General features: G+C 45.8%; 2 protein-coding genes across 6 annotated transcripts in view; one reads left to right on the top strand and one right to left on the bottom strand.

Moving 5' to 3' along the window:
• Window positions 1-22500, top strand: part of LOC143033271 (transmembrane ascorbate-dependent reductase CYB561) — a 116943-nt gene that overhangs the window by 46461 nt on the left and 47982 nt on the right. For 2 of the 5 annotated variants that reach the window (XM_076198513.1, XM_076198510.1), the window contains exon 2: window positions 725-763. The exons of 1 other annotated variant lie outside the window; for it this stretch is intronic. Coding sequence is in view for 2 of the 4 variants with exons in the window: in XM_076198510.1 (XP_076054625.1) it covers window positions 725-763 (39 nt within the window). In the remaining 2 variants the exon portion in view is untranslated. Of the gene's footprint in view, window positions 1-724; window positions 764-6328; window positions 6351-22500 lie in introns of those variants that run through there. 2 more of the 5 variants (XM_076198511.1, XM_076198515.1) reach the window with 2 other exon arrangements.
• LOC143032994 (uncharacterized) lies at window positions 2667-5124 on the bottom strand. The gene is made up of 2 exons (XM_076198188.1): window positions 3098-5124; window positions 2667-3049 (listed from the first exon to the last, which is right to left on the bottom strand). The coding sequence occupies exon 1, from the start codon at window positions 4062-4064 to the stop codon at window positions 3699-3701; it is 366 nt and encodes a 121-aa protein (XP_076054303.1). The 5' UTR covers window positions 4065-5124; the 3' UTR covers window positions 2667-3049; window positions 3098-3698.

Here is a 22500-nt window from a genome sequence, read left to right as displayed (position 1 = left end):
GACATTTTTACACTGTATTTAATATATATATTTTTTAATTTATAAGTATTAACATCTTATCTGCTTTCTATGTTCAGTGGAATTTATATATAAATGTTTTAGGTTTTAAATGTAAAGAGGTGCCTTGCATTTGAATTTTTAGTAAAAAAAAAAAATAGTGTGGCTAAAAATGATGTTTTCATATTAAGTGTAAACACTCAGTCTATATAGATTTAAGTGTATTAGAAATAAAGCTTTTTATGTATTTATTTATCGAATTATTTCCATCTTTAAATTTGCCCTAATTTATGATTTATTCTTTAAAACGATTGACCTTGTGTTCAGTTTTTATTTGTAACATGAGAGAAGCCTTCCCCTGTGGTCTGATAAATGTATTTGTAATTCATTTCTGTGTTTTTTAGTCCTTGTATTTCTGTGTTGCTTACTCGCTGTGCTAGTTAGAACAAACCCCCATTTATTATTTATTTATTTAGTATTTGATATATACCGGTATTTATTTGTTATTTATTACATTCTTTATTATATATTAATCTTTATTACATATTGTTTTAGATTCGTTATCTTTATATATATATATTTTTCTTTTATTAGATATAATTTTTATTAGTCGCTGCCTTTATAGATAGTTTGCTAGTAGTAGTTAGAACTACTCCCCCACCCCTACCCCCACGCCCACCCTTGTGACCTTCGACTTCCTGACGGAACCTTCCTTCTTGTGTTTCAGAAGACCTGTCTCCAAGTCTGACGAAGAAGCCTTCCTCGGGTACCGTTACTGCATGATCCTAATTACTAGTTACTAGTAACTAGTTCGCCTCCGATAATAACCCTTTACGGCGTAGAGGACCCTTGTCAATTGAAAACAACTGCTCGGTTTCATATATATACACACACACATATATATATATATATATATATGTATATATATATATATATATATATATATATATATATATATTGCACTTTAATTCTAAGCAATCACAGGCCGACATGCAGAAATTGAAATTTGGTACTGCCAAGGACTCGAACCCGGCATCCTCATGACAAGTTCCAGGTTCGAGTCCTTGGTAGTACCACATTTCAATTTCTGCATGTTGACCTACCTTTGATGGCTTAGAATTAAAGTTCATTGTGGTTGTCAAAATGTATCTCTAATCACTGGGAACCATTCAGTGTTGTACATACATACATACATACATTATATATATAGTTATATATATATATATATATATATATATATATATATAGTTTGATACCAAGCTGCTCTCCTTTCTTCTCTCTCATTTTCTAAATTGTCTTTTCTCTTTTGTTGCCTCTTTCCTTTCTCCTCTCTTTTATCTCCTCTCCACCCCTCTCCCTCCTCCCTGTGCTATGTTTTTCTCTCTTTCTGTTTCTCTATGCTCTCCTTCCCTCTGCTCTCTCGTCCCTCTGCCCTCTCCCTCCCTCTGCTCTCTCCCTCCCTCTCTGTTCTCTTTATCTCTTTCCCTTTGCTCTCCCTGTCTCTCCTTCTTCCCTCCCTCCTTCCCATCTCCCTCTTTCTTTCTTCCTCCCTACCTCCTTTCCTCTCTCCCATCTCCTTCTCTCTCTCTCTCGTCCTCTCTCCCTCCCCTTTTTCTTTTCCTCTGTCCCTCCAATCTCTTCATCTCTTTGTCTCTCTCTCTCACTACCTCCCACTCCCTTTCTCCCTCCATGCCTCCCTCTACCTCTCTCCCTCCCTCTCTGCCTCCCTCCACCTCCCCCTCTCTCTCCCTCCCTCCCTGCCTCCCACAATCTCCCCCTTCCCCTCTCCCTCCCTCCCTGTCACCATCAACCTCCCCCTTTCCCTCCCTCTCTTTATCTCTCTCTCTCTCTCTCTCTCTCTCTCTCTCTCTCTCTCTCCCTCTCTCTCTCTTCTCTCTCTCTCTCTCCTCTCTCTCTCTCTCTTTATCCCTCTCTCTCTCTCTCTCTCTCTCTCTCTCTCTCTCTCTCTCTCTCTCTCTCTCTCTCTCTCTCTCTCTCTCTCTCTCTCTCTCTCTATTCCCGTGGTGGTGCAACTCTTGCCATCTTTGAATAGAATTAGTTTGTGGTCGTCCAGGACAAAACCTTAAATTCATGACGTCACCGTAGCGAAGGGGTTTGAGCTAACTAAGATGGTCCCTGAGCGCCGTTAAGGGTTAATCGAATTAGTTTAATATTTTTTTTTTCATTTGCATTAATTGTTGTTTGTGTTTTTGTGTTTGTATGTTTGTGTTATGTTGTGTATTTGTAATACTTGTGTGTTATTCATATCAGTTTATGTATTATTTTTGTTTTATTTTATTTATCAACATTTGTCTCAACTCCGTACCTCTATCGGTCGAACCCAAATATTAGTATTGATCTGGGAACCGAATACCAGTTCACTAGGTTGCACCACGAGGAGGCAGAGGAAATATTAAGCTAGTATTCGCATAAAGAAGGTTAACTTTTTGTGTGTTCTGAGCGGGATCTCGATGGACCGAGACCCCAGAGTCATGTACAGCAATGGCCAGCGCTTCTATCCCAGGAAACAATTTTGAGCGGAAGAGGTCAAGGCGATGCAGTATATATATATATATATATATATATATATATATATATATATATATATGTATGTATATATATAATTTTTTTTTTTTTTTTTTAGATTTGATAATACATTTCTCGTTTGATTTATATTTGATGATTTATTTATTTATTTATTTGTTTTTATTTATTTTTTGTGGAGATAATTTGATATTTTATGTTTATTTTTCGTCTGTATTATATTTGAATATAGATTGATTAATTAATTTAATTATTTATGTTTTGGGTGGAGATTAGGTTAACTCGTTTAAATGCATTAGTTTGGCGTCAGGGATGATAAATGCACAAGTCGATTAACTTACTGAAAGGGATAAGGGTTAACCTAAGCGAGATTTTAACTAAACGAGATAAGTGCTTAACTGAACGAGATTTTAACTAAAGTCTTAACGAAGTCTTAAACGATATATTAACTAAACCAGATCTTAACTAGACCACAACTAAACCAGGTATTAACTAAACCAGACATTAACTTAACTAGACCACAACTAAACCAGGTATTAACTAAACCAGACATTACCGAAACAGATCTTGACTAAACTAGATCTTAACTAAACCAGATCTTAACTGAACCAGACCTTAACTAAACCAGATCTTAACTAAACCAGATCTTAACTGAACCAGACCTTAACTAAACCGGATCTTAACTAAACCAGATTTTAAGTGAACCAGACCTTAACCAGATATTGACTAAACCAGACCTTAATTAAACCAAATCTCAATTAAACCACTTATTAACTAAACCAGGTTTTAACTAGACCAGATTTTAATTAAACCAGATTTTAACTAAGCCAGCTTTTAACTGAACCAGACCTTAACTAAACCAGATCTTAACTAAACCAGACTTTAACTAAACCAGATCTTAACTAAACCAGACTTTAACTAAACCAAACCTCAAACCACAAATTAACTAAACAGATCTTAACTAAACAAGATTTTAACTAAAGATTTTAACCAAACCAGACCTAACTAAACCAGATCTTAAGTAAACCAGATCTTAACTAAACCAAACCTCAAACCACGAATTAACTAAACCAGATCTTAACGAAATCTGAACTAAGTGAACGAGTTCTAATCCCGCCTATGTACAGTCAGTGATATAACGACTTCCGGGAATGTCCCTACCTGTCGACGTGATGTCCCACAGGGTTCCGGGAGGTTCCGGGGGCCCGTAGGTCTGGAGGGAGCGCGCTAGGCACCCGGGCCCCGCCATGCTGCCCACCGTCACGATCCTGAAGGGATCGCCGGAACGGCGACCGGAAGTTCTCCGGATACGAGGCCGGAACTTCCCGGATATGGACCGGAAGTTCTCGGATAGAGGCCGGAACTTCCCGGATATGGAATGGAAGTTCTCGGATAGAGGCCGGAACTTCCCGGATAGGGACCGGAAGTTCTCGGATAGAGGCCGGAACTTCCCGGATAGGGACTGGAAGTTCTCGGATACGAGGCCGGAACTTCCCGGATAGGGACAGGAAGTTCTCGTACATGGACCGGAAGTTCCTGGGTAGAAGCAGGAACTTCCCTGATAGGGAGTGGAAGTTCTCTGATAGAGGGCGGAAGTACCCGGATACGAAGCCGGAACTTCACGGATAGGGACCTGAAGTTCCCGGATAAAGACTGGTCCCCCGGATATGCGTCCAAGACAGCTAATGACAAATCTAGAAGTTTTCTGATTTAGTGTTTAATTTTGTTATTCAAAGAAATAATTATTTGGCGCTATTATGCGTTTGTGTGTTGGCTGGCACCATTTATTGTATTGATTGATTTATTTTATATTTTATTTTATTTATTATTATTATTATTATTATTTTGTAATTTATTTCGTTTCACCTGATTCCTCCGGTTTGGTGTGTAACAACGATTTATTATTTATTTATTTTCTACCATTTTGGCCTTTCGTATGGACACATAAAACATCTCCACAATATAATAGGTCATACTTATCACGCGTTGAAGTAATTTGATTGACGTAAATCACTTAAAAAAAAAACATAATAGAAATAGTCGGCAACACTGACGGCGGCGCTGACGCCGAAAAGGACGTGAGGAGTTCGGGGGGAAATCGCCGTAGACTTCGGGAGAAAAAAAAAATGTCGCACGAGGTCACACTCGAACTCACTCAAGGTCATCACTCCCGTCCACTTGTCTTACCGAGTCTGGGCGTCGAGGCAAAGAAAGAGGCCGCCATGTCTTCCGGAGGGTGGTCCTGGTGGCTCTCCTGACGAAGGGTTGGTGTCACTTTGTCCTCGACGAAGGATGAGCTGATAGAGGGCACGGTGATCGATCTCTTGATTACATTTTCGAAAATCTATTTTTTTTTTTTCCTTTTCTTTTTTAACGGAGCCCTCTTTGGACACGGATACCCCGCTCACGCGAACTCGCCTGTTTACCCGAAGGAGGATCTTCCTGTAGTAGGCGTCCTCGAAATAGGTACTCCCTGTAGGAGGCGACCACGTAGTAGAACGACCTTCCGCGGAGTTTGCGACGTTACACTGATCACCCGTGGGCGTGAGGGACACTACCAAGGGGCGGCACTTGTTTCAAGGCCCGACACCTCCAGTCTCCCCCCTCCCCCGTTTCCCCCCCAAGATCCCCCCACAAGACCCCCCACCCCACGACCTCACCCAACCCCTCCACCTTCCCCCCCTCCCCTTCATCCCTTCCACCTCGGTTGTTACAGTTATCCCTATGTAACCCCCCTTCCCCCACCTCTTCCCCCCGTGACACCCCCCAACCTCCCACTATCCTCCCCTCTTTCCACATTTGTTCCAGGCAGTATCTCTCCCCCCCTCCCCCACACCTCGCACCCCTTTAGTGTTACCCCCCATCATACATCTGTGATGTCATGTGCTTTAATACCCCCCTCCCCTCTCTCTCTCTTTCTCTCTCTCTCTCTCTCTCTCTCTCTCTCTCTCTCTCTTCCTAAGTCTGCCTTTCACCATTTCTTTCTTTCACAGCCGTACAGCCTTAGAGCCTCTCCAACCTACCTCATCCTCTTTCTCCTTCTTTACCCCCTTCCGTTCTCTCCCTTTCCCGTTTTCTCCCCTCTTTCTCCGATTCCTATCACTTTCTCCCACACCCTTCTTTTCCCCTCGTCTCTCTTTCTCTCCTCCTCCCCCACCTGCCTCTCTTTCCCCTCTTTCTCTTTCCCTGTTCCCTCCCTTCACCCCTTCCTCTTTTTCTCTCCCTACCTGTCCTCTTTCCCCTTCTCATCTCCCATCTCCCTCTCCCTTCTCCACCCCTTCCCCTTCACTCTCCTCCCATGCCCTCTCTCCCCTCCTATCCTCTTTCCCCTTTCTCTTCTTCCATCCCCCCTCCTTTCTCCACCCCTTCTCCTTCACTCTTCTCCAATGACCCCTCTCTCTCTCTCCCCTACTACCCTTCCTCTCTGTCTATCCCTCCCTCTCCCATCAGCTCCCCATGACCTTCCCTCTTCCCAGACACTGCAGCCTCCCTTCCTCCACCTCTTCCTCCTCGTATTCCTCCTCTTCCTCCTCCTCTTCCTCCTCCTTTTCCTCCTCGTCTTCCCTCCCCCCTCCCCCGCCCAGGAACTTCTTCGAGCAACACCTCGCGTCATTGATTCCGCTGTGGGAGGACCTCCTTGTCGAAGTAGAAGCTCAGAACTTCGAGGACGTTCTTGGCCCCAGAAGCTTCTGCTAACCGGATTTGACCCTGAGACTCCGGAGACTGAAGTCCACAAAGGCTCTTCCAGATACTTCCAGAACTTGTGCGGTCTGATCCACTGAAGACTTCCAGTTCTTCGAGAAGTTTCCGTAAGTGGTCTGATCTGGTCTTGAAAGACCACCGACAGTCTCACAGAAACTTCGTAAGTTGGTCTCATTTAGTCTAGTCCCATCATCGCTTATAGGTCTGAGGTCTTTTGAGAGGTAGATGGGCTGCATTGGTCTTGTCCTCTAGAAAGACTTTATGGTCTTGTTAGACCTTAAGAGATCGCCCACGGTTTTCAAGAAGACTGGGTGGACTTTAGTGGTTTTGGAAACCCTCACAGGGTCTAGAGGAATTCCATGAGGTCTGGAATGGTCTGGAAAGACCACCCACGAACTTCCAGAGGCTTCTGGAAGGACAGGATCTTTGGTGCGGTCTTGGGAACAATGGAAGCTTAGGGGAGCAAGAAGCGTCACATGTCAAACGTCAAAATGTTTATTCTGGTGAATTCAATAACCTCTTGGTTATTAAATATCCATCATGGAAATCGGGCGCTTTATTAGTCGGGCCCCCTCGCGGGCGCCCCTCTTCCCCCTCTCCCCCTCCCCCCCTTCCCCCTTCGCCTCCCCTCCAGTCCTCGTCGTTGAACCAAAACTCGGCACAAACACTTCATTTTGGTTCGTCTTAATAATCGCTTTCGCGGCGGAACGAACTCGACCGAAGTATCTCCGTAACGGTTTTTAACGGTTTTTTAACGGTCTCAGGTACGAGTACCCGACGTCTTTGAGTTTCCGTTCGATTTGAACGGGTTTTGTTTTGGATAGAGGAAAAGGGTGTGAAAATAAGAACTCGCTAAATCCTTGGCGAAAGGAGGGGGGGAAGGGGGCGTCCAGGAGCAAGTGTGTGTGATTGGTTGACGTGCAACATCTGTTGCCTTCATATTACTCGGACATCTTGCGCATGCGCAAACTTACCGCACACTTAAACGCCTGCGCGCACTTGTCCTCCCTCCTCCTCCTCCTTCTCCTTCTCCTTGCCCTCTCCTCCCCTCCTCCTCAATCTCCTCCTCCTTCACACTCCTTCCTCCTACCCGCTTTCCCTTGATGTCTAATGCTTATCCCCCCTCTTCCTCTCTTCTCCTCAAGATCCACAGTGCATTTCTGTTGCTTTTACTCCCTCCCCTTCTTCCTCCTTCCCCTTCTTCCTCCTTCCCCTTCTTCCTCCTTCCCCTTCTTTCTCCTTCCCCCTCTTCTCCCTTTTTCCTCCTCATTCCCCTTCTTCCTCTTCTCCTTCCCATTCCTCCTCCTCCCCTTCTTCCTCCTCCATCTTCCTCCACTCCATCTTCCTCCTCTCCCTTCTTCCTCCTCCCCCTAGTTGTCTTCTTCCAACAACCTTTTGTTACTTCTCCACCCTCTACCTCCTCCATTTCTTCCTCCACCTTTTCCTCCAGTTCCTCCTCCACCTTTTCCTCCACAGGATCTTCCTTTTCCTCCTCAGCCTCTTCCTCTTTCTTCTTTTAATCCTCTTCCTCTTCCTCTTGCAACTCTTCTGAATCTTCCTAATCTTACGACTGCTCTCCTTCATCCTCTTTCTGTACATCCATAGGCTCCTCTTTATCTTCTTACTCTTCTTGCTTCTTTTCCCCCTGCTCTTCTTCAAGCCCTTATTCCTCCTTGTCCTCCTCCTCCTCCTCCTCCTTCTCCTTCTCTTCCTTCTATTTCCCTCTCTTCCTTGCCTCCTCCCTTCTCCCTCTCCCTCCCTCCTTCCTCGTTTTTTCTCCCTCTTCCTCCCTCCTTCCTCGTTTTTTCTCCCTCCTCCCTCCTTTTCCTTCTTCTTTCCCTTCCTCCTTCCTACCCCTATCCTTCCCCTCCTTCTTTCCCCTCCTCCTTCCTTCCCCCTCCTTCCCATTCCTTCCTCCACAATTTCCTCCTCCTCCTCCATTTCCTCCTCCTCCCTCTCCTCCTTACCCCCTCTCCTTCCCCCTAATCCTTCCCCCTCCTCCTTTCCCCTTCCCCTTTCCCTTCCTCTTCTCTCTCCCCCTACTCCTTCCTCCCCCTCCTTCCTCATCCAACCTCATTTCCCCTCTCTTCTCCTTTATCCTCTTTCCTTCTCCTCCTCCTTCCTTTTCCTCCCCCTTCCTTTCCCTCCCCTTCTTTCCCTTCCTTCTTCCTCCCCCTCGTTCCTTCCCCCTCCTTCCCCTTCCTCCCCCTTCCTCCTCCATCTCCTCTATTTCCCCCTCCTCCATTTCCCCCTCCTCCTTCTCCCTCTCCTCCTTCCTCCTCCTCCCCTTCCTCTCTCCACCCTCCTTCCTCCCCCTCCCCTTCCTTCCTCATCTTTCCTCATTTCTCCTCCCTTCTACTTCATCCTCCCTCCTCGTTCCTTCTCTTCCTTTTCCTCCCCTTCTTTCCCTTCCTTTTCCTCCCCCTTCTTTTCCCTCCCCTTCTTTCCCTTCCTTCTTCCTCCCCCTAGGTCCTTCCCCCTCCTTCCCCTTCCTCCCCCTTCCTCCTCCATCTCCTCTATTTCCCCCTCCTCCATTTCCCCCTCCTCCTTCTCCCTCTCCTCCTTCCTCCTCCTCCCCTTCCTCTCTCCACCCTCCTTCCTCCCCCTCCCCTTCCTTCCTCATCTTTCCTCATTTCTCCTCCCTTCTACTTCATCCTCCCTCCTCGTTCCTTCTCTTCCTTTTCCTCCCCTTCTTTCCCTTCCTTTTCCTCCCCCTTCTTTCCCTTCCTTTTCCTCTCCCTTCTTTCCCTTCCTTTTCCTCCCCCTTCTTTCCCTTCCTTCTTCCTCTTCCTTCCTTCACCTCCTCCTTCCTTCCCCTCCTTCCTTCCTTCCCCTCCTTCCTTCCTTCACCTCCTCCTTCCTTCCCCTCCTTCCTTCCTTCCCCTCCTTCCTTCCTTCCCCCTTCTTTCCCTTCCTCTTCCATCTCCCTTTCCTCCATCTCCCTCTTCTTCCCCTCCTCCGTCTCCCTCTCCTTCCCCTCCTCCTACTCCCTCCTCCTTCCCCCTCCTCCACCTTCTTCTCTCCCCCTCCTCACTCCCCCTCCTCCTTCATCCTTCTCCTTCCTCCCCTCCTTCCTTATCCTTCCTCTTTTCTCCTCCCATCTCCTTCCTTCTCCTTGCTCCTCCTTTCTCCTTCCTCCTCTTTCCTCATATCTCCTCTTTCCTTCTCCCCCTTCCTTTTCCTCCCCCTTCCTTTTCCTCCCCTTCATTCCCTTCCTCCCTCCTCCTCTTCTTTTCTTTCCTTTCCTCCCTCCCCTTCTTTCCCTTCCTCCCTCCTCCCGTTCCTTTCCCTTCCTCCTTCCTTCCCCTCATTCCTTCCCGTTCTTCCTTCCCTCTCTTTCCCCTTCCTTCCTCCTCCATCTCCTCATCCTCCTTTTCCTCTTTCCTCCTCTCCCCCTTCCTCTCTCCACCCTCCTTCTTCCCCCTCCTTCCTACTCCTTCCTCCCCTTCCTTCCTTGTCCTTCCTCTTTTCTCCTCCCTTCTCCCTCCTCCCTCCTCCCTCTTTTCTTCTCCTTCCTTTTCCTCCCCCTCCGTCTATCCCCTCCCCTTCCTTCCCCCTCCCCTTCCTTCCCCCTTCCTCCTCCTTCCTTTTCCTCCCCCGTCTTTTCCTTCCTCCCCCGTCTTTTCCTTCCTCCCCCGTCTTTTCCTTCCTCCCCCGTCTTTTCCTTCCTCCCCCTCCGTCTTTCCCCTCCCCTTCCTTCCCCCTTCCTCCTCCATCTCCTCTCCTCCTTCCCCTCCTTCCTCATCCTTCCTCATTTCTCCTCCATTTTTCTTCCCCCTCCCTCCTCTTTCCTTCTCCCTTTTCTCCCTTCCTCCTTCCTTCTCCTTTTCCCGATCCGTACCCTTCCTCTTCCATCTACCCTTCCTACATCTCCTTCCCCCTGTTCCTTCCCCCTCCTCTCCTCCTCCCTCCTCTCCTCCTTCCCCCTCTTCTCCTTCCCCCTCTTCCTTCCCCCACCTCCCCTCATTTCCCCTCTTCCTTCCCCCTCCTCTCTTCCTTCCCTCACCTCTCTTCCTCCCCTCCTCTCCTCCATCCCCCTCCTCTCCTCCATCCTCCTCCTCTCCTCCTTCCCCCTCCTCTCTTCCTTCCCCCTCTTCCTCCTCCCTCCTCTCCTCCTTCCCCCTCCTCTCCACCTTCCTCCTCCTCTCCTCCTTCACCCTCCTCTCCTCCTTCCTCCTCTCCTCCTTCCCACTCCTCTCCTCCTTCCCCCTCCTCTCCTCCTTTCCCCTTCTCTCCTTTTTCTTCCCCCTCCTCTCCTCCTTTCCCCTTCTCTCCTTTTTCTTCCCCCTCCTCTCCTTTTTCTTCCCCCTCCTCTCCTTTTTCTTCCCCCTCCTTCCTCCCCTTCCTTCCTCCCCCTCCTTCCTCCCCTTCCTTCCTCCCCCTCCTTCCTCCCCTTCCTTCCTCCCCTTCCTTCCTCCTCTTCCTTCCTCCCCTTCCTTCCTCCCCTTCCTTCCTCCCCTTCCTTTCTCAGCGTTCCTCATCCTTCCTCATTTCTCCTCTCTTCTTCTTCCTCCCTTCCTCTTTCCTTTTCCTCCTTCCTTCCCCTCCTCCATCCTCCTTCTCCCCTCCTTCCTCCTTCTCCCCCTAGTCCTCCCCCCGTAACCGCTTTCCTACTCCTCACCCTTCCTCTCTCCCCCTCTCTCTACCTCTCCCTTCCTCCTTTCTCCCCTCCTTCCTCTTGTCTCTCCTTCCTCCCCCTCATTCCTCCCATCTTCCGTCCTCCCATCTTCCTTCCTCCTCCTTTTCCTTTCCCTCCTCCCCTTTCCTCCCTTCCTTCCTCCCTTCCTTCCTCCCTTCCTTCCTCCCTCCACATTCCCCCTCCTCCCTCCTCATTCCCCCTCCTCTTCCTTCCTCACCTCCTTCCTCCCCTCTTCCTCCTCCCTTTTCTTCCCCTTCTTCCTCGACTCCTCTCCTTCCTTCCTCCCCTCCTACTTCCTCCCCTTCGCCTTTCACCTCTCTCCCTCATTCTCCCACGTCTTCCTCCTCCTCTTCCTTCCACCCATCTTCCTCCTTACCTTTCCTCTCCTCTTCATCCTTCATCTTCTTCCTCCTCTTCCTCCTTACTCCTCTTCCTCCTCCTCTTCTTCTTCCTCTTCCTCCTTACTCCTCTCCCTCCTTCCTCCTCTTTCTCCTTCCCCCTCTTCCTCCTTTCTCCTCTTCCTCCTTCCTCTTCCTCCTTCCTCTTCCTCTTTCCTCTTCCTCCTCTTTCTCCTTTCTCCTTCCTCTTCCTCCTTCCTCTTCCTCTTTCCTCTTCCTCCTCCTTCCTCCTCTTTCTCCTTCCTCCTCTTCCTCCTTCCTCCTCTTCCTCCTTCCTCCTCTTCCTCCCCCCGCCCATGACTTCGTCCCTTTCCCGTAATATCTCCTTGTTCTTCCCTGTTCCCTTCCTGCACCTCCCCATCCCCTCCCCTCGTCCCCTCCCCTCCCCTCCCCTCCCCCATCACAACAAATCTCTCCCGTCTGTCAACATATCAAACGATTATCCAAGTTATGATATCTGTGTGTGCGTGTGTGTGTGTTGTGTGTGCACGTGCGTATGATTAGTGGAACCCTGTGTGCACGTGTGTATCATTGAGTGTACGCACGTGTGACAGTATGAGATTGTGTGCACGTGAGAGTGTGCTATGTACGTGTGACTAAATTTAATGAGAGTGTGAGCTTGTTTATATACTTATCTGTTTTTGTTTTTACTTATGTTTTATTTTTAATTATTTTATTATTATATATTATTTTTATTTGTTTATTATTATTATTATTATTATTATTATTATTATTATTATTATTATTGGGATGTGGACACATGGAAAGAATGAGGGAGGAAATTTTAGTTGAAGAAGTGTGGAAGAAGTGAAGGTGAGTGGAGTGAACATGGAGACCGACCGAGGATGGGGTAAAAGGGGCGTTGGGAAAGAGAGGGATGCCTGTTGAGGAAGGAAGGGAGAAGACAGAAGATAGGGGTGAAGGGAGAAGGGTTGTGTATGGATGATGCTGTGATGAATGGAAAGGAGTGGGCGGGGGATGTGGTGGTTAGGGAGTATGTGTGAATGATATTTTGACGCAGCCCGAAGGGATTTCTACTCTTCTATATATATTTTTTTTTGTGTGAGGGGACGGAGAGAGGGAGCTCGCCGATTAAATGAAGCGGCCTTGCTGTAGACATGTTGTGTCTTGCTGCATTGCTTCTGGCCCAGGGCAGTGGGCGAGATGCAGGAGTGACCCGTCATCCAGTAGGAGCCAAGAAAAGGGGGAAGGAGGAATTGTGGATGGGAGTGGAGTATTTTGGGATGGAATGGGTGGGAGTGGATTGATGCCTTTTGATTTTGGCTACCTCCTTTGTTTGGGGGGAACCCTTGTTATTTATTTATCTATGATTCTCTCTTGTATATTTGTAAATGAATTCTTGTTTAATCGTTTATATACTTATTTCACAAAGGATTACAAAGGCGGAAAAAAACATTATAATAAAGATACATGAATAGAATTATAATGATATAAATAATAATAAAATAAAAGCATAGGTACAGTTAAATAATAAACAAACGGGTAAATAGTAAATAGTAATAAATTGACATATAACTAATACTAAATGAAAATCAAGCAAATAATAATAACAAACAAATAAACAAATTATATAAAATAAGTGGCAGTTATTACAGCATCTTGATTAGGTGTTTATCTAAATGAATCTTAAAGCTTTGAAATGTTTGTTGTTTTATTATCGTTTACTTAATTTAGATTTATTTGGATATTTTATTGTTATTGTTGCTATTAGTATTATCATTATTATTATTGTGTGTGTGTATTTTTACACATATTCTACAAATGTGTAAACTCGCTGTGTAGGGCTCCACTCCCTCTTTTCGTGAATAAAATCACTTGACGGCAGATAAAACATACGACTAACGTTGAATGGATTGGGGAAGGGGATGGAATAAAAGGATTAACTAAACCGGTCACTGTTATATAAAAAAATAAGTTAAAACCTTCTTTGGTTTAGCCAGAATAAAATCCTTAAGCTTACCCAAGTTGTTACTACGGACCTAAAAGGATTAAGCACTTCCATACCAGCACCCCAACCGCCCCGAGTCCTGTAGTGTCCCACAGAAGCGCTGGTTATCGGTGACGAAGTTCAGTACTCACGACCGAAATTGCCGCACAACGAAATAAAATCGCCAGGCGGCAGGGAGACAAAGGCCGTTCACACTAGCGCGTTGAACCTCAGCGGTACCGTATAGTCAAGGAAGAACTGCGCGGTTCTTTGAACGCCTCCATTGACTTAGAATGTGATAGTAGCGCCGCGGTTGAAACCGCTTGTGTGAACAGTGCCTAATTGGCCAAGTACCACTCGGTACGTTAGGGTAATGGATATGTTAAGCAACAAATACAACAAGCAATTGAAAGAAAACGTATAGGTAATTCTAATCTACATCAACTAGTTTCGGTCTTTGTGGTACTTTATCTTTTATTCAGCTGTCGCCAGTCTATTTTATTCTCCTTTGTGGTACTCCCTCGTTGGCGAGGCCTGAGGGGATTAAATCAATTTAAATGAATTATTAATGTCGGACATGTTATATGAATTAAATTACATGCCGTTCTCTCTGATGCCGCGTCATAGAGAATGGAAACCAGGAAGGGGTAACTATGCGAAAGTTTATTGTAAATGATGCTTTGAGTGTTTTATTTTTGGCTAAATGAATTCGCCTGGCCACTGCAATAATAAACTTAAAGTAAAACGTGAACATAACGTTTTGCTGTGTTTAATCCCACTTCATCCAATTGATAATTACTCGACATTGAAGAAATAACGACTATTTTGAAACCATTTAAGTCCTTTAATACAGGCATCTTGATATCGTATATGATCGTATATTGTATTACAGGCATTTTATGTAATGTATTTTGGCGCTGGAGGAAATGACGTAGAAAAGTTGAGAGTGAGGAATTGTTTGCGCAGTTCCGGGATGCGTTAGACACGATTAGGGTGAGGTACCTATTGCGTTAGACAAGGTTAGGGTTAAGGGTGTTTGTGGAATCCTTCCGAGGCGGAAAGTTGGATTCGTGTGGCATTTTAAGGCTATCGCAATGAATTGTAGGTTGGTAAACCATTGTAAGGACAATGGATTGGCATTTGTTTATAACAGGGATCGCTTTTACGGCAAATATTAACTATGTACAAGGGATTAGGTGCATTTGTCACCCAAAGGATTTCGGCTGAATCCATGAGCAATTAGAATTTAAATAGAAAATAGAAACGGCTCAGAGTGGGACTGAAAATAATCTATTAAGCAGGTGTAAGGAGGGTACACTAAATGATTACTATAAAAATGGTAGAAGACTAATGAATAAAATTGGTTTGTTGAGATGTAAGTAATGTGTAAAGAGGTTTGATGTTTGATATTGTAGCAGTTATTGAATCTTGGATCAATGTGGCGAATAGAAGTTCCCATCCAGAAATAGAGATTGAAGGATATAGATAATTTCACAAGGATAGGGTTGATAGGAGGGGGTAGAGTAGCACTTATCAAAAACACAGCTAATTTGGGCGGAGATTATAGGCAACAGTAAGAAACTTATTGTCGGTGTCCTGTACAAACCCCAAGAAATTCGCAGGACGTCCCAGTACAAAGATGTAGTGATAATGGGAGATTTTAACTATAGATGTGGTACAAAATTATTTCCAAAAACAATTTGTTACCGATCCTACGAGGGGAGAGAATACTTTGGACTTAAACTTGATTAACAATGAGGATCTATCAAGAAACGTACAAGTGGGTGATAGTCTAGGCTCTAGCGATCATCAAGAGATAAGGTTTTATATTAAATTGGAAGAATTGTATTGTATGAATAGCATTCTAGTACCTGACTTCAGGAGTGCCAATTTTGAAAATCTGAGGAAATATTTATGACAATTTGTCGCATATGAGTCCAACCCGGACGATTGTTACGGGAACAGCTGTCCAAATGAAAAGTATAGTGTGGTCAAGTGTGCAGTCAGCCCGGAGATCATTAGCGCAGTCAGGGTCGGTCGGGGTCGCGGTGGGAGGTACAAGATCCCCAGGTCAATAGCAGGGTTGGCGGTATGGATAAAATATATAGTAACCTAACCTCTAGGATTTTGCTTGCCCATCAGAAATTCATTCCCCTCAAACCGACATGGACGAATGCTAATGCTCCCAAATGGGTGACTGATAGGCTGAAAAATGAGATCTGAATAAAAAAAAAGGGCTTTTCGTCTGAATAAACAATGGGGAAACACACTTTAGATTTAAATAACATAATATGGCTAGACTGGTTCAAAAGAACACGCGCACAGCGAAACGCAACTACGCAACTACGAAATTAAGGTTGCCAGGCAAGCGAGATCCAACCCCAAGGGCTTCTTTCATCTTTATACAACAAAAATATAAGGAAAGGATATGCCCATTATAACCAACGAAGATGTCTTGATAGATTCTGAGAAAAAAAAATGAGCGAGGCACTTAATGAAAAATTTCTCACTGTATTTACAAAGGAAGGATAGATATGGTTCCCGACTGCGACCCGATCTTCAATGGGGATGAGGGAAGTAGACTAACATTAGTATTAGCAAAGGAAGAAGCACTCGAACAGATGAATTGATTTGCAGCTACAAAATCCCCGGGTCCAGACGAAAATTTTCCGAGAGTGTTTAAAGAGTGTAAATTTGAAATCTGAGCCATTTAACGGAAGTACTTGGTAAATCGGTAGACACAGGATTCGTGCCTATTTCGTTGAGGTAGGCAAACGTTGTTGCTGTTTTAAAAAAGGGTGAGAAATCGTCTTTGTACAACTACAGGCCAATCAGTTTGACGTCGGATATAGATAAAGTACTAGATTCAATAATAGCTAAGAGAATCAGAGATCACATCGAGAGACATAATTTGATTTGTGACTCGCAGCATAGGTTCACCAAGGGTAAGTCAGGTGTAACTAATCTATCATTTTATATTAATGTTTACAAGGGGCCAGGTAATGATAGTTACAATGTTAACTGCCTAGTGTAGGCCTTATGGTCTCTTGCAGTCTTCTACGTTCTTATGTTCTTATCCAGTCATGTGCAGCTAATCTTCTGCATTAATGTTTACAAGGGGTCAGATAACGATAGTTACATTGTTAACTGCCTAGTGTAGGCCATATGGTCTCTTGCAGTCTTCTTCGTTCTTATGTTCTTATCCAGTCATGTGCAACTAATCTTCTATCCTTCTGCATTAATGTTTAGAAGGGGTCAGATAACGATAGTTATATTGTTTACTGCCTAGTGTAGGCCATATGGTCTCTTGCAGTCTTCTTTATTCATATGTTCTTATCCAGTCATGTGCAACTAACCTTCTGCATTAATGTTTACAAGGGGTCAGATAACGATAGTTACATTGTTAACTGCCTAGTGTAGGCCATATGGTCTCTTGCAGTCTTCTTTATTCATATGTTCTTATCCAGTCATGTGCAACTAACCTTCTATCCTTCTGCTTTAATGTTTACAAGGGGTAAGATAACGATAGTTACATTGTTAACTGCCTAGTGTAGGCCGTATGGTCTCTTGCAGTCTTCTTCATTCTTGTGTTCTTATCCAGTTATTCCTACTCAACACGGTGACGCCCTGGCCTTAAGTGGGTCTCGACCGCTCGGGGTCTCATTCAACGCGGTGTCTTTATCACGAAAATCGACACTTTTTTATTTTTTTTTATTATATATATATATATATATATATATATATATATATATAAAATCGTCTTGCAGAAGAGAATGGAGCCTCTCCCTTCTCCGACGCCCATCCTCAAGTGAATAAAATCGTCTGGCACCATATTTGTTAAACTATATTAATAAAGTGATGAATAGTGGGCTCCCCACGTGACCAACACGTGGACGACCCGGAAGTGGTCGGGCCGACAGTGTGTCACGTGGGTTTGCGTACGTGCCATCGTGCGCCCCGTAACGTGACAGAATCACGTGGAGTCGGACGTGTACACACACACACACACACACACACACACACACACACACACACACACACACACACACACACACACACACACAGTACTAGAAGCTTTAAGAAAAGTCTAAAATCACGATGTATACAACGTGATTATTACAGAATTTATATAAGTAATCCTTTGGTATATCGAGTCCATGTATACCTGACGCACTCATGCACACACACACACACACACACACACACACACACACACACACACACACACAGAGGAACATGGCTCGACGGCGCAGTGGTACCATTCGTGGTCCGAGTTCGACTTTTACCCAGAGCTGAAATGATTTCAACATCGCTGCGAGCCGGCACTCCAACTCTCTTTTGTGTGTGTGTGTGTGTGTGTGTGTGTGTGTGTGTGTGTAAGGTCACATAACCCATAGATCGGGTTCTGAGCTCTCATCCGAGATGGAAATAACTGTCAATCACAAGCCTAACACGTGATCCAAGACCAAGGAGAATCTCACACACGATTATGTAAATACAGAGGAGGGTGGGTGGGGGGAGACTATAGTTCCGTGACGCGGACGCGCGCGCTCACACACACAAACACACCAATTGTTTGCGCTATTGATCCCAGTATGCGTTTGGAGGTTTTTCTTTTGTTAGCGCGCGAGCTGGATTTTTTTTTTTTTTTTTTTTTCGTGTTTGCGATTTTGACAGTCGGGCCCCATTCTCTTTCTCTCTCTCTCTCTCTCTCTCTCTCTCTCTCTCTCTCTCTCTCTCTCTCTCTCTCTCTCTCTCTCTCTCTCTCTCTCTCTCTCTCTCTCTCTCTCTCTCTCTCTCCTTTCCTCTGTGTGCGTGTTCTGTTATTGTTATTATTATTGTTATTATTATTGTTATTATTATTATTATTGTTGTTATTATTAGCAGCAGGAGTAGGAATATTGATATAGTCATCATTATCTTTCATGTGAACTCTATGTTGAAAACTGCAAGGGTCTTTGACCTCTCACTGTATGTATGTATAATATATACATATAATTTATGTATGCTGTATGTGTTTGTTCAGTTATAAATTTGATTGATATTAATTTCATTATCACTAATAACGCTGCATGGGTTTGCTGACCTCTATCTACCTTCCTGTGTGTGTCTGTTCAGTTATAATTTTTATTATTATTTTCGTCATCATCATTTGCTTCGTGAAGAATTAATTGATTACACTGCCAAGGTCTACAGGATTCTCTATCTTCTCTTTTATCGCTTCTCTCTCTCATCTCTCTTCTGTGCCATCCCTCTCTTCTTGAATCCCTCTTTTTCTCTCTCATCTCTCTATCCCTCTCTTCTCTCTCATCTCTCTTCTCTCTCATCTCTTCTTTCTCATTTGTCTCTCATCTCTCTCTCCCTCTCTCTCCCTCCCTCTTTCTCACTCCCTCTTTCTCACTCCCTCTTTCTCACTCCCTCTTTCTCCCTCTCTCTCCCTCCCTCTTTCTCCCTCTCTCTCCCTCCCTCTCTTTCTCCCTCTCTTTCCCTCCCTCTCTCTCCCTCCCTCTCTCTCCTTCCCTCTCTCTCTCTCCCTCTCTCTCTCCCTCTCTCTCTCTCTCTCTCTCTCTCTCTCTCTCTCTCTCTCTCTCTCTCTCTCTCTCTCTCTCTCTCTCCCCCTCTTTCCCTCCCTCTCTCTCCCTCCCTCTCTCTCCTTCCGTCTCTCTCCCTCTCTCCCTCCCTCCCTCTTTCTCACTCTCCCTCCCTCTTTCTCACTCTCCCTTTCTCTTTCTCCCTCTCTTTCCCTCCCTCTCTCTCCTTCCCTCTCTCCCTCTCTCTCCTTCCCTCTCTCTCTCGCTCTCTTTCCCTCCCTCCCTCTCTCTCCCTCCCTCCCTCTCTTTCCCTCCCTCCCCCTCTCTCTCTCTCTCTCTCTCTCTCTCTCTCTCTCTCTCCCTCTCTATCTCTCTCTCTCTCTCTCTCTCTCTCTCTCTCTCTATCTCTCTCTCTCCCTCTCTCCCTCGCTCTTTCTCTCTCTCCCTTTTCCAAAGGACTTTTGATCTTTTTTCTCTGTTCTTCATTGTAAAGGTTTGTTGTTGACGTTGGCTCGATGTCCCTTTCCCCGTTGACTTTGCGCCCCGGATGGATGGATGGATGGATGGATGGGTGGATGGTTGGGTCGGCTTTTCGCTGCCCCGGTCGCTGAAAGGGGACCGAGCTGAGGCTGTGTACAGTCACCTCCACTTCCGAGTACCACAATCCCTGCTGACGTCATCTGGGTCGTAGAATTACGATGTCCTTTTCGACCTCGTAAGCTTGGTCGTATCGTATGGTGTGGTGTTAACATCAGTCGTTCTATTACTACCACCACTTTCACTACCACTACTACTACTACCAGATTTACTGCTATCACCACCACCACCAACACCACTGACACCACTACAGCAACCACCAAGCATAGAAGCGCTGGTAAACCACAGTCAGTAATCACCATCACCACCACTACCATCACTAACACGCCTACTATCGCCATCACTCCTACTATCAACACTAACACCCCCATCACTAACACGCCTACCATCATCACTAACACCACTATCAGTAACACCCCTACCATCATCACTAACACCCCTACCACCATCACTAACACGCCTACCACCATCACTAACACCCCTACCACCATCACTAACACGCCTACCACCATCACTAACACGCCTACCACCACCAACACCCCTACCACCACCACCACCCCTACCACCACCACCAATACCCCCTACCACCACCAACAACACCCCTTACTACCACCAACAACACCCCTTACTACCACCAACAACACCCCTTACTACCACCACCGCCCCCTACCACTACCACCAACACCCCCTACCACCACCACCAACACCCCTTACTACCACCACCAACACCCCTTACTACCACCACCAACACCCCTTACTACCACCACCAACACCCCTTACTACCACCACCAACACCCCTTACTACCACCACCACCACCCCTTACTACCACCACCACCACCCCTTACTACCACCACCAACACCCCTTACTACCACCACCACCTACCACCAACACCCCTTACTACCACCACCCCTTAGTACCATCAACATCCTTACCACCACCACCATTAACACCCCTACCACCACCACCACTAACCCCCCTACCACCACCACCACCACTAACCCCCTACCACCACCAACACCCCAACCACCACCACCACCACTAACCCTCCTACCACCACCACCGCCGCCGCATCAATAACAGCTGAACAAAACTGTGGTTAATTAAACCTCGACCGTGTGTGTGTTAGTTCCGGGGCGTGTCAGTTATGGAAACGAGGCGTGAAAGTGGTCAACCCCACAAGAACACGTGGTCACGGGGGGGGGGGAGAAGGTAGTGAATGGGGAGGACGAGGGGAGGGATGGGTAAATGGCCAGGGAGGGAGATAATTTGGGTGTCAGGGCGAGTGGGGGAACTCTGGGTGTGGGGAGGCCAGTGGGTGGGGGGAATGGGGAGATTTACGTATTATGTATGGTTTATTTTTCCATCCCTCCCCCCTTCCTTTCCCTCCCCTCCCCCCTCCCCCCTCCCCCTCTCCTTCTCCCTCTCCTCCCCTTCCCTCCCCTCCCTCCCCGTCCTTCTTTCTTTTCATCCACTTCCCTCTTTCCTTCCTTTCCCTCCCTCTCCCTTCCTTCCCTCCTTCCTTCCCCTCCTGCCCTCTCTCACCTCCCCTCTCTCTCACCTTAACCCCCCTCTCTTATCTCCCCTCTCTCTCACCTCCCACCCCCGTTCACCTCCCCCCTCTCTCACCTCCCACCCCCTCTCTCACCTCTCACCCCCTCTCTCACCTCCCAACCTCTCTCACCTCCCAACCTCTCTCACCTCTCACCCCCTCTCTCACCTCCCAACCTCTCTCACCTCCCAACCTCTCCCCTTCTCACACATCCCCTCTCTCACCTCCCCCTCTCTCACCTCCCCTCTCTCTCAACTTAACCTCCCCTATCCCATCTCCCCCTCACTCACCTTATCCCTTCTCTTATTTCTCACCTCCCCCACTCTCACCTCTCCCCCACTCTCACCTCTCCCCCACTCTCACCTCTCCCCCACTCTCACCTCTCCCCCACTCTCACCTCTCCCCCACTCTCACCTCTCCCCCACTCTCACCTCTCCCCCACTCACCTCTCCCCCACTCTCACCTCTCCCCCACTCTCTCACCTCCCCCCTCTGGACTCGAACCCGGGCCGTCGTTTCATGCGAAAGGAGATGGGAGAGGCCGGGGGGAGGTGGGGGGGGAGGTTGTCTGGCGAAAGGCGACCTAATTGGATAAAGAGGAAGAGACGGGGGGGAGGGGGGAGGGGGGTTGATGCCTTCCGTATCGGGTGACGCCTTTTACCATTTTATTTTAGTATACGAGTATATGTATGCTGATGTTATTATTATTATTATTATTATTATTATTGTTGTTGTTGTTGTTGATATTTCATCGTGACCCCTTGCTAATATATTTTCTTTACTTTTTTCTTTTTATTTATTTATTTTCTCCAACTTTTTCTTTTCTTTTTCTTTTCTTTTTCTTTTCCTCTTCTTTTTCTTTTATTTTTTCTTTTCATCGTGATCCCTTGTTAGTATAGTTTCTTTACTTTTTTCTTTTTTATTTATTTTCTTTTCTCTTTATTCTTTTTTTCTTTTTCCTCTTTTTCTTGTTATTTTGTTTTTCTTTTCCTCCTTTTTCTTTTCTTTTTCCTCCTTTTTCTTTTGTTTTCTCTTTCCCCTGGATACCCGAACATCCTGTGAGCAGCTGTCGATCATTAATCTGTTATTAGCCATTTGTGACTGATACGACGTCAGCTTCGTTTGTCATATTGGCTGAAACCCCTTTAGCCATTTGTCTTCCCCCCTTATTAGGAACGAATTTTGGGGGGAAGGGGGGCGTATTCCATCCCTGGGGGGCGCCACCTATACGTGCACATGCCCTGCGCATGCGCAGTAATTTGTATGAAAAAAAGTTTATTTTTTTTTTATTTATTAAGAATAAGATGCGTAAAAGCTGCACCAAAGAAAACGGAAAGGGGTGACTTTAGTGATTTAGAAAATCCAGTTTTTAAAATTTTTGAAATTAAGATAAATTGTGTTTTGTTATTAGTCACGTGATGTAATTTGTATATTTTGTTCTGGCTGACCTTGTCGAGACGAGATATGTATTTTATTTCATTTATCAATTTTATTTTGTAATATATTTTTTATTTGTTGTTTTTTCAAAGCAGTTTCAGGGGTTGAAAGATAAGGGTAGATGGGATTGAGAATGGAGATAGAGGAAAGGTGAATT

This window comes from Oratosquilla oratoria, chromosome 15 (genome assembly GCF_046742065.1).
Source record: "Oratosquilla oratoria isolate Oo_2021 chromosome 15, ASM4674206v1, whole genome shotgun sequence".
Taxonomy (NCBI): Eukaryota; Metazoa; Arthropoda; class Malacostraca; order Stomatopoda; family Squillidae; genus Oratosquilla; species Oratosquilla oratoria.
The sequence above is the reverse complement of the archived record's forward strand: the minus strand, read 5'-3'. Positions and strand labels throughout refer to the sequence as shown.